The 12231-nt window shown below is 48.8% G+C and overlaps 1 protein-coding gene across 1 annotated transcript in view; it reads left to right on the forward strand.

Moving 5' to 3' along the window:
- Fa2h (fatty acid 2-hydroxylase) overlaps positions 1 to 12231 on the forward strand; it is a 50593-nt gene that overhangs the window by 33294 nt on the left and 5068 nt on the right. Inside the window, exons 3-4 of the mRNA XM_005073045.4 lie at positions 7720 to 7862; positions 8607 to 8713. Coding sequence (XP_005073102.2) covers positions 7720 to 7862; positions 8607 to 8713 — 250 coding nt within the window. The remainder of the gene's footprint in view (positions 1 to 7719; positions 7863 to 8606; positions 8714 to 12231) is intronic.

Genomic DNA, 12231 nt, shown 5'->3' on the forward strand with positions numbered 1-12231 from the left:
TTTAACCCCAGCACTCGGGAGGCAGTGACAACACACGCCTTCAGTACCAGCACTCGGGAGGCAGCGACAACACACACCTTCAGTACCAGCACTCGGGAGGCAGAGGTGGGTGGATCTCTGTGAGTTGAAGGCCAGCCTGGTCTACAGAGTGAGTTCCAGGACAGCCAGGGCCACACAGAGAGATCCTGTCATACAAACAAACAAACAAACAAACAAACAAACAGAAAAAAACAAATGCCAGGAACCAACACCTATAGTCTTCTGCCAATGTTACCTGACCAGCAGATAAGCAGCCTAGCTGGCATGGTAGCCACAGGTAAGCAACACAGACAGCAAGTTAGCCACAGGTTAGTTTCCTGGCTGACCATACCTGATGAGCCCTTTTCTCTGTGCTCCCATGTATCTTGAAATCCTTCCACCTCTCATCTGGCCCAAAGTGAGTCTCCCTGAGTCCTGTGACTGGGAGAGGAGATGGCAGAAAGGAAGGATGAATACAAAAATAGGTTCTGGAGGTATCGCCAAAGTGGCTACATCTTCTTTATCCCACCTCAAGTTAAACCAGATCTCAGTATAATCAGCTTCCTTCACCTTGGAGAGACTGTGAGTGGGTGTAGTCTACCTTTTCCATCAAGGCAGGTAGAAAACCATTCAGACAGGTGTGTTACTAATCAAAATGTATTGGTGCAGCCGGGGAGATGGCTAAGTCTTTAAAGTGCTTGCCATACAAACACGAAGACCAGGGTTCAATTCCCAGAACCTACGTGTATATATCTAATCTTAGCACTGGAGAGAGGAAGACAGGATAGTCCTTGAGGCTTGTTGACTAGCCAGCCTAGCGAATTAGTGAGCTCCAAATTCAGTGAGAGACTGTCTCAAAATAAATAAGTAAATAAATAAAGTGAAGACATCTAAAGTCTACTTCTGGTTTCCACATAGGTATGCACATAGGTGCATTTGTTCTCGCACACATGTGCATGCAGAGACACATGCAAGCACACAGGGACATCTGTATGTACACAGAAAATGTAGTGGTCAGTTCCCCCAAGTCCCTGCCCTGACCTCAAAACCACACATATAACCCTTACCATTAGGAGCTCTTGGAGTCTGAAGAGCTGGCAAAGTGTTGATTTTGGCCAGATGGGCTTTACTCTTTGGAGGTTCTAACGTAACACAAGTCAACAAGGACTTGGGTCAAAACAAAGGTACTATGGCAAACCCATACCCAGGGAATGATATACTCTAGGCTGTGAGTTCCAGCTTGGCTCGACTCTGTTGCTCTGTCCCTTCCCCAGACTTCGTGTCCCCTGAGTGGAGAGACACAGAAGCACCAGAGAAGTCAGATGACCCAGAACTACCTCAATGATCTTGAGTTTGTCCCACTTCCTCTGAGCAGGAGAGGTCTGCACCAATCTTGGCGGGACCCCCAACCAGCTGGTTTGATTCTACAGCTAACAGTAGGCACAGCTGCAGAATCCCCATAGCTACTTGCTGGGGAATTCATAGCCATAGGGCCCTGATTCCACTGACTGATGGTCTGGGTCTGAGTGCTAAGAACTCAGGCTCTGAGCTCCATGCTCAGGAGCAGGCCTAACTCCAGCATCTGCGGCTGAGCAAGCAGTCAGTCTTCAGTGTTCTCACCTATGACATGAGGTTTTCACAGTCGTCAGTCTGTTGATTGAGGCTTATGAAAGATAATGAGTATGGGACCAGAGCCCAGATGGCTTATCACTAGGGCATAGAAAAGGTAGCCAGAGAGCTCCTAGGGGAGCATTTTGTTCCTCACTGCTCGCCCCACTGGCCTGCTGCTTGCAAGTCCCACCCTGCCCTGCCTCCCTGGCTCAGAAAGCTGTCCTGGAGCAGATGCTCTGGGGTTCAGATGGACATTTCTCTAAACAGTCTTTTGAGCTCATAGCAGTGGGAGGAGCACTACGGCACCCAGCAGTTGCCAACTCCTGCTCTTGCTCCCCTGGGGAAAAGCAGATCTGAGCACTTGCTGCAGGCCTGAGGCCACCCCTGAGGAGTGTTCCTGTGACACCTTGTTCCTGTTGCCCAAGAGGAAGGGGATCCACAGAACAAGAAGGAGAGCGGAGGCAAGCCCCTCCTTACCCAGGCAGCAGGCCCTCTGCCCACTCACTCTCTGGGCAGCAGGCTGCTCTTTCCTCCTGCGAGCTGCTGCCAGCTGCATTCCTGGCATAGCCAGAAACAGCCTCCCCCTTCCTGGCTGGGCAAGGGCAGAGCTGTGTTGGGGGAAGGGCATGGGGTCCGCAAGATGCTTGGCCTAGACACTCACTGATTTCATCTGCATCCTGGGCCCAGCATGCTGCTCAGGTCTATGAACCACCAAAGAAGGCCCTGAGCCCAGCAACCTGTCCACTCCAGAGTAGTTTCTGAGCATATGGTCACCTTCATCCACACAGTCCTGCACTAAGCACTAACCTTGCCTGTGCTGAGCATCAGGTCCCACAGGTTCAAAGTGAGGGTAGCCATGGGAGTCCCCAGATGCCTGGGAGCTGGAGGCATGGTCTGTGTCCCATTCTCCTCTCATTTCCCCTGCCAACCTCATTCCTTCACGTTGCCTTCCCCCTGTGCCCTGAACTTTAGTCAGCACAGAGTGGGAGGACAGGACCAGGGTCAGCTCAGAAGAAAGCCACTTGCATGGGAGGGCAGGGGGCCAAGGAAGTGTCTGCCTGGTAAAGAAGGAATGAGCTCCTTTTTACCTCATTAGATCCCGCGTAGGCAGTCAGCCATCATATGTCTTCCCAAAATCAGCTTTCTGCACCTTCCCTGTTGGAAAGAATAGCAAGTGAGAACCTGTTCATACCTAGTGAAGGTGCTGCCCTTCAGTAACCAGGACTAGAAGAAATCTGAAAAAAGACAGTATGCATATAGTAGCAAAACCAGGCCTAGTGCCAGGTGAAGGTCCTAGCTCTTGAGAAATTGTTTTGAGGGTGCTACAAACTAGGGAGAGTAACCAGACATGGTAGCACATGCCTGTAATTCCATCACTTGAGAAACAGGGGCAGGAGAATTATCTCAAGTTTGAGGACAGCCTAGTCTACATATTGAGAGCCAGACCATCCAGGGATACGTAGCATAAGAAGACCCTGTCTCAGAATTCACCACCAGGAGCCTATGAGATGGCTCAGTCAATGAAGGCATTTGCTGCCAAGCCTGACAACCTGAGCTTAGTCTTCAGGACCCACATGGTAAAGGGAGAGAACCAACTCCTGGAGACTGACCTCTGCTAGTATACTGTGACACACTCCCATAAGAGCATGTGTACTTCCCTGCATACACACACACACACACACATAAATAAATAAATAAAAGTAATTCATAAAAACACCAAACCAAAAACATATGGGGGTGGGGGAGATAAGGAGATTCCCACTCTAGAATCAACAAACCAACTCCAGCTTCTGGGCCTCAATATAGGGAAAAAGGGAGAAAGTCAATGTATGCACATCTCACTTTACTCCCCTCCCCCAGAATAGTAGAACAGAAATCCTATGCTAGAAATATTGATGTTGGCCCTTGCTGATGAGAGGGATTTTTGCAGGGGTAGAGGCAAGGCTTTTTAGCTCCCAGAGTCAAGTGACTCTCCTTGGGTACCAAGGAGGTCTACCTAGGAAGGCACAGTGTGGAATTAAAAAAAAATGGACAGATGCCAGGCAGTGGCAATGCACAGATTTAAAACAACACTTGGGAGGCAGAGGCAGGCAGATCACTGAGTTTGAGGCCAAGGCTCTACACACACACACACACACACACACACACACACACACACACACACACTGTCTCAAATCCAAAAAGACAACAAAAAAATCAGCAGATCACAGGCAGCCTTGGCACTGACTGTAGACAGCAACCTACTATGTATAAAGGGTAACAGGGCCTGCTGGTCTACCTAGACAGTGGATGAAATCATGTGTACAAGTCAAATAGGCAATAGGACATCAAGAAGGACCACATTGTTGAAGAGCTGTGTTTTATAAATATCTCTTCAGTAATCTAATCCCAGCCTTCCTTCTGTATCTGCTCTCTCCTGTGGTTCACCTACACATTTCTTCCTGTGTCTCCACTGAATTAAAGTTATAATACTATGGTTTTTTTCTTCTTGCTGAACAAAATAGGGCAAAATAGATCAACATAAAAATTTGCTTAAATCTTTGCTAGGTAGAGAAAGGAGGCCCACTTGGCCACACATCTGAGTAATATATGTATTTATTGGGGGAATATGTGTGCCACAGTACTTGTGTGGAGATCAGAAGACAACTTGGGAGAGTCAGTTATCTCCTTCTACCATGTTGGTCCCAAGGTTTAAACTCAGGTCATTAGTGCCTTAATCCACTGAGCCATCTCACTGACCTCAAATGGTTATTTTCTTAAAATATCTAAAGCCAAATTAAATGTACAAATGAAACTTAGGCATATGGATGCCATGTGTAACAACATTGGAAACAGAGAACATAGGAGATCAGGGGTTTTATCTGAGAGAGATGGTAAGAAAATAAAATATGTAGCTATCACCCATAGAGCAACCACTAGAAGGAAAAACTCAGAGATATCACTAAAGACCAATGAAGGCATTAACGTAAAATGTCTTAACACGGATAAGATGACTTATCAGGTAACGGCTCCTGCCAATAAAACTGGCAATCCAAGTTCAATCCCTGGGACTCCGCATGGTGAAAGGAGAGAACTGAGCCTCACAAGTTGTCCTTTGACCCCCACAAATCCTCTGTGGCATGCAAGCGCCCACTCACATACACATGCATGCAACATAAGTAAATAAAGGGTTTCAAATCTCTTAAAAATAAAATACAAAATGTGGCAAATAAGAAAGGACAGAGGAGATAGAAAACAGCAAGAAAGAATAAACATAAACAAATCTGGAATGGAGAGATGAGTCAGTGAGCAAAGTTCTTGCCACATAAAAAGTTAGAACCTGAGGACCCCAGAACAAGGAATTCCCCATAGTGAATGGGCGATTCAACAAGAAGATATGACAGGTTGGCCTTGACAGATTATCAGACTCATTATCACATCTATAAATGGCAGTGATTATGGTACCTGTTCAGTTGGGCATGTTGAGAAGCGAGTGGATGGTTTAAGCCATGTAGAGTTTTTACAATCATGAATGACACATACCATGTGCTCTGTGAGTGTTGAGGTTGGGGCAAAGCTTCAAGATGTCGTGTGACCTTGCCTAGTGCCTTCTAGGGTGAGGCTGTGCAGGCCACTTGATGATAAGGTGTAAACATGGTGTCCCAGATGGTTCCTCCCATTCCTTTTGCTGGTATAAAGTGTGCATGCGTGCAGACTCGGAGACCCAGACTCGGAGACCCAGGATGGAGACATGGAAGCCGTGAGACTGTCTGCATCACTTGGGCCACAGCATGAAGCTAAGGAAACTAGAGTCAGGAAGGGAGCAGCAGCCAAGTGAGGTTTGGACCTCTTTCCCTGCTCACAAACTCAAGAAGAGTGATTGGAGGCCTTACCTGCCTGCTCCAGAACACCCACACCCCTTCCCAAAGTTGTGATGGCAACAGTAGAGAGGTCCCAGAGAGTCTGGGAACACATGAAGGCCAGTTCCCGGGAGAGCTGCTGGAGCTGAGCCAGTTTGGGCAAAGAGGGCATGAAGGAGGAGCAGGTTTCCAGAGTCATTGCAGGGTCTCTCTCCCAGGCTTGCTCGTTCTTTCTCTCCTTCCCTTACCCTGCCGGCCTTCCTCCTGCGGTGGCCCCCTCCCTTTGTTGAAGACTGATGTCTTGTATTGGAGACCCTCCCTCTGATTTGGAGTTGTTGGACTACTAGCTTTACTTACAAGAAACTGAGCAGCTTGGAGAGGTATAGATGCTTGCTCAGGGTCATACAGCTGGTCAGCAGCAGGGACAGGATTTCAGTGTGGACCCTGGCTTTAAGTTCACTGTTCTTTACTGTCGGAATCCAGATTGATCTTATTCAATATACTAAGTCACCAGGAATCTTTGAGTATTTCTCGTTGCCTATAGGTAAAGCCTCTGAACTCTTTGGTTCTGTATTCCTATGAGTAAAAACGTTGGGCCCATTGTTTTTACTATATGTCCATGTTAACCTATATATAATTTATATATTGTACTCTTACAGTCCATGAATCAGAATGAAGTCACATATGATTTAAATCTCTCTCTCTCTCTCTCTCTCTCTCTCTCTCTCTCTCTCTCTCTCTCTCTCTGTGTGTGTGTGTGTGTATGTGTGTGTGTGTGTGTGTGTGTGTCACAAATGCAAATAGGGTCTCTGGGGGCAGGAGTGATGGCTCAGTACCCAGCTTTGTTTCTCTACACTTAGCAATGGGCAGTTCATAGCCTCCTGTAACTCCAGTTTCAGGGATTTCAGTGCCCTTTTCCGACCTCCATGGTCAGCAGGCATGTGCACACATGTGCAAACACACACACACACACACACACACACACGCACGCACATACGTGTACACATATAGACAAACACAAATACCCATCAAAATAAAATAAATCTTTAAATTTGAAAAGTAAATAGGGTCCCTGGCCTTTTCCCTGGGGGTGAGCCTGCTGGCGCTGCTGAGGTTGGTATAGTGTGTGTCTGGGAAGAGCTGGCCTGTTAGATGCAACACCATTCCTGGGCCTGAACAGAGTGTCCTACTAAGCCCTCCACAGATTTCTTTCTGCAGTTCACACAGCAATGTCAGGGAACTGCTCTGTAACATGGACCACAGCTGTTTTCAACTCCGTATCTGTACCCACATCCCCTGTTGTTACCCTCCCCACCTAGGCAAATCTTCCATGTTGATGAGCAAACCCCAGATCATGTTCAAAGTCTTGCTTGCTTACCCTACATCTGTGCATTTGTGACAGTCCTCTTGCCTCTGAATTGTGACATCCTTAAATCAGCACTAGCCTGTCTTGTTTAGTATGCTTCATCCTGCTGAACACCTTCCACTGACAATGCTATTATCTGCTTTATAGCTGAGGGGAATGGGTTTCAGAAAGTCCAAGTAATTTTCCCCCAAAGGCATGCAGTGAGCAGTAGAGCCAGGATTTGAACCTAGGACTGACTCCAGAGTCTCTACTCTGAGCACTAAGCTATATGAAACAAAGGTGCTCTCCAACACACCTATTGATCCTTTCTAGCACCTAGCATGCCTATATGCACACTTACAAAAGTCAAAAGACACAAAAATCAAATGCTAAGCAAATGATTGAGTGAATGGCTATTTGAATGAATGCATGAGTGAATTAATTATCCAGGCCAGCAGCAAGAAGAAAGTCTTCAGTGAAGGAAAAAGGGCCTCTATTTATGACACAGACCCTGGTGATGCAGAATATGTTGGTCTTTGTATGTATGGAGTCCACATGGACACTAGACATTGTCACCAGCTCTTGGTTTGGCCATACTCTATGCTGTCTGGGTCATTAGTTGGGCTCTGCTGGCACCTCCAGACTCAGACAACTTAACCACTCCAGTGGGAGGAACAGGCATCTGGTGGTTCTTGGTCCAAGCAAGCTTGGGCCATGGGCCTGACTTGGATTCCACTTCCAGGGGCTGGAAGGGACAGTATGGATTCCCCTCCTCCAAACCGCGGTGTGTGTGGCTCCACACGCCACGTGAACTGCGATGGTGCTAGGGAACAGGATGCTGTAACCGAGAGTGTGGAAATGGGTATTGGAAGTGTGACTATCAAGGGCCCAATTTGCCTCTTGCAGGACCTGGTGGACTGGCAAAAGCCTCTGCTGTGGCAGGTGGGCCACTTGGGAGAGAAATATGATGAGTGGGTTCACCAGCCAGTGGCCAGGCCCATCCGCCTCTTCCACTCTGACCTCATCGAGGCTCTCTCCAAGACTGTCTGGTGAGTGTGATGCAGGCTCTGAGGTGGGCCTCTCTGCTGGTAACACCAGTGAGACATACAAGGGGAGGGAGTAATTCAGTTCCTCCTTAAAATAAAGGATATGCTGTAAATTCTTGGGGACATGGGGCAGGCTGTAGCCATAATCGATTCCTGCACCTGGTTTTATCTACCATCTGGGTAGCATCCTGCCATGTGCCTGTGCCTGCTCCTTTCCAGACTCCTATGTAGGATGGGAAGCCTTTAATGCATGTGCCAACAATTTTTCCTGTAATTAGTTCCCCTGCCTCAGGAGGACAGTGTCTATATAGCTGTCCAGAGTCAGTAACCATGGCACCCCATAATTCTTTTCTGCCCATGACTAGTCTCAAGAGACAGGGACAGGCTAGGCGATGGTGGCCCTCACCTTTAATCCCAGGCCTGGGGAGGCAGAGGCAGGCAGCTCTCTGTGAGTTCAAGGCCAGCCTGGTCTACAAAGTGAGTTCCAGGACAGCCAGGGCTACACAGAGAAACCCTGTCTCAGAAAAACCAAAGAGAGGAAGGAGGGGTGGGGTGGGGAGAGGCAGATGGACTCACAGCTTCTCTTTTCTTCCCCTCCTCCTTACACCATTGTGCCTTTTGGCCACGGCTGTGCTTTGGGATCACCTTGTTCCCTTTGTAGTTAAAATGCATGCCTCAGAGAAGCTGGGCCCTGCTCTCCCTCCCCTTCCATGCATATCTCTCTCTCACCCCATGGCCCTCCTGCAGGTATAGTGTCCCCATCATCTGGGTGCCCCTGGTGCTGTACCTCAGCTGGTCCTACTACCGAACCCTCAGCCAGGACAACATCCGGCTCTTCGCATCATTCACAACAGGTAACGAGCACAAACTGGCTTCTTCCTGACTTCTTCCTGGGGTCTTGAGGGCAGGAAACTGTGTTCTCCACAGTCTTGAGTTTCTACAGGCATAAAAAACCATATCATAAACCAGGCGCTGATGGCGCACACCTTTAATCCCAGCACTCGGGAGGCAGAAGCAGGCAGATTTCTGTGAGTTTGAGGCCAACCTGGTCTACAGAGTGAGTTGCAGGACATGCTCCAAAGCTATGGTCTATTCTTATATATATTAGCAGGCCCAAGGGAGCCAGAGCTGTACAGTGAGACCATGTCTCAATTCAAATAACAGAGAATGTACAACCTAGAATTCCTCATTGAGAGACTAAATGAAGACTGGGCATGGTGGTGTACACGTGTAATCCTAGAACTGCAAGAACAAAGGTGAGGGAATTACTTACTGTAAGCTGGAGGCCAGCCTCATCTACCATAGCATGTCCAAGACTAGCCAAGGTTAACTAGGGCTAGATAATGAGTCTCTATCTCAAAAGACAATGGATGGGTGGGTGGGTGGATGGATGGATGGGTAGGTGGATGGGTGGATGGATGGATGGATGGGTGGATGGATGGATGAATGGGTGAATGGGTGGATGAATGGGTGGATGGATGGATGGATGGATGGATGGATGGATTGGTATATCAGTGGCACAGCTGCATGCAGATGAGTCCATGTTCACATCCCAGATTGAAAGAGAAATTGGGAGAAGGATATGCAAGCACTGCAGACAGTCTTCAAAGCTAAGGGCCACACAACAGAAGCTGAGCCTGGCAGTGACACCCGATTCCCTCTACTAAGTGTGCAGCATATGTCAGACCATGTACTTTCCCAGGACTCCATGTGCTTTCTCAGAAGCCCCATGGGAAAGGCACCTGCTATCCCCTCTCAGGGTTGAGAAAACAGTTATTCCTGAAGGTATACTGTCAAAACATCACATAGTCCATGGTTAAGTGCATGCAATGCTATCTTCCAGGTTTTTGAGATGAGGGACTGGGAGATAACTCAGTTGGTGAAGCAATTGCTCACAAGCACAAGTATCTGAGTTTGATCCCAGGCTTGGTAGGGAGCACCTGTAACCTCCCAACTCTGGAGACAGAGACAGATGGATCCCCAGGCATCACTGACCAACATTCTAGCCTAACCAGCCAGCCTCAAGTTCCAGTGAAAGACCCTGTCTCACAAAACAAAGCAGATGGCTCTTGAGGAGAAACAGCACCCAAGATTATCCTCTTGTCTGTACATAAATGCATACATACCTGCAGTCACATGTGCATTCACACACACACAAATGAACACACAAAATCAAGCCTGGAAAAGGCAAATGAGTCATTCAGGGTCATATGGTCTAGGATGTAGAAACCACCTGCCCCCAGCTTCCAGTTAGGGAACAGGAGACAGAGAGAGTATGGCATGGGCTGTTATTCAAAGAACACGTAGAACTAAGTTTCTCAGAGTGGCCACTCTGCCATCTTGGTTCACAGACTCTCTGCTTGCTTCGGTCTCCAGGCACATGCCTCTTTTCTTGCCCAGGCAATATACCTGGCACCTTAGGTTATTGTCTGGGGGTATTGCTTCCCTCGCCTGATAACAGTTTATTCCTGATATGCTCCAGACGGTTTCCTTCCTCCACACACAGGCTTCTCTTCCTACATCTCCTGAGGGCAGCAAGTCAAGGGCTTCCCACAGCATTGGGACCCTCAGTTTGTCTGCCTCACCCAGCATGGGGTGGGGGATTAGCGAGCTGTGGAAAGCGCCCCCACAACCCAGCCCAGAGCCCAGAGGGTTACTGTGCACATCCCACTGGTCACAGTTACCCTTTTCGGCCCACGCTGAATAGCTCAGGCACAGCACAGGGCTTGTTGCTCAGAGGCTGCTCACTGAATCGTCCACTGTCTGCCCAGCACTCCCCTAACAATTACCAACAGTGGCAGGGCCGCCAGGGCTGGAGGCCAGAGGGGGAAGGGGACTCTGAGCTTTGGCCCAGGTCCCTCTGCTGGATTCCTCCAGAGATACCACTCAGTACCAGCTCCGGCCGGATGGGCAGACTGGGTGATGCTGGGGTGAGGAGGCGGGTGGAAGCTTGACCTATAGGAGAGGACTGTTCTCCATGGCAAGGACAATGATTTGAGAGCTCCACAGCACCTCAGGCCTCTGCAGACAGCTAACATGTGCCTGTGTGATAAAGGTCCAGTATGGCAGGCTAGTAAGCCTGTGGCCACAATGCCAGTAACAGTGGCATGAGAGACGCATTGCCTCATGCATTCCTCATCGTGCAGATCACCATGCAAAGGGAATAGGAACTCACAAGGCAAAGGGACACTCAATGGGGTCGCACTGCAGCCACCGAACAAACGCTGCCCTGGAATCAATGCAGAAGATTCCAGGGAGACCGCAGCATGGAGCATATGCGATCAAGTTGTAGCTGTACCTCATGTCCGTTCCCAGGCGAAGGATAATTCCCAGGCACCTAGAAATTTACTTGGCCGAGAAGCTAATGGTCATTTCTGCTTCCCATCTGCCCAGGCTCTCTTCCTTTCACAACAGTCCCTGTGGCCATTGGGCCTGGGCCTGTCTACAGATCATGTGAGCCATTTGGAGGTACCTCTCAAAGCTGTCTCCCTGAGCCTGGTATGCACAGAAGGAGGCACGGGGCAAATTTCATCCAGGCACAAACCTCCAGCTTTCTCCACTGTTTCTCTCCTGATAAGTTTCTGTGAGCATGCTGTGATAAGCATTCGACACACAAGAAGACTTTGCTCAAAAAAAAAAAAACTCATCTGCAAGCTGGGGGCAAAGTGTGCAATGACACCACACAGGACAGAGTGCTTTAGGGTGGCACCAGAGAACACAGCAAGGTTCACTAGCCAGCCAGAAGTGGATGAAGACAAATGTCAGGGCCCTGTGGACTGGATCCCCAGAAACAAGAAAAACAGGGACTCCAAGGAAGAGAGCATCAGCAAATTTGTGTGTGCAGAGCCAGGCAGTGGTGGTGCACGCCTTTAATCCCAGCACTTGGGAGGCAGAGGCAGGAGAGCTCAGTGAATTTGAGGCCAGCCTGGTCTACAAAGCGAGTTCCAGGACACTAGGACCATTACACAGAGAAACCCTGTCTCCAAAAACAGACAAACAAACAAACGAGCATGTGCAGGAGAAAACGGCATGGCACTTCTAAAGAGCCACTGGTGGTCTGACTTGGCTCCCGAACAGGTGACATGTCTGGAAGATCACGACTTGAGGCACACGGAGTGTCCCTTGACTTTGTTTGAAGGCCGTGAGGTATCACATTAACAAGGTATAGAAGCAGGAGTGGAGGAGGCCTGAAACTGCCCTGGAGACTAATAGGCAGTAAGGGAGTGGGATTCAGAACAGTGACCTGGGGTTGGAGAGATGGCGTTTTGCAGAGGACTTGAGTTCAATTCCCAGCGCCAGTGTTAGGCAGTTGATGAACTTTCTGAAATTCCAGCTCCATGAAATCAGACACCTTTAGTCTTCTTACACACAC

The sequence above is a fragment of the Mesocricetus auratus genome, unplaced genomic scaffold (genome assembly GCF_017639785.1).
Source record: "Mesocricetus auratus isolate SY011 unplaced genomic scaffold, BCM_Maur_2.0 Super-Scaffold_6723, whole genome shotgun sequence".
In the NCBI taxonomy this organism is placed as follows: domain Eukaryota; kingdom Metazoa; phylum Chordata; class Mammalia; order Rodentia; family Cricetidae; genus Mesocricetus; species Mesocricetus auratus.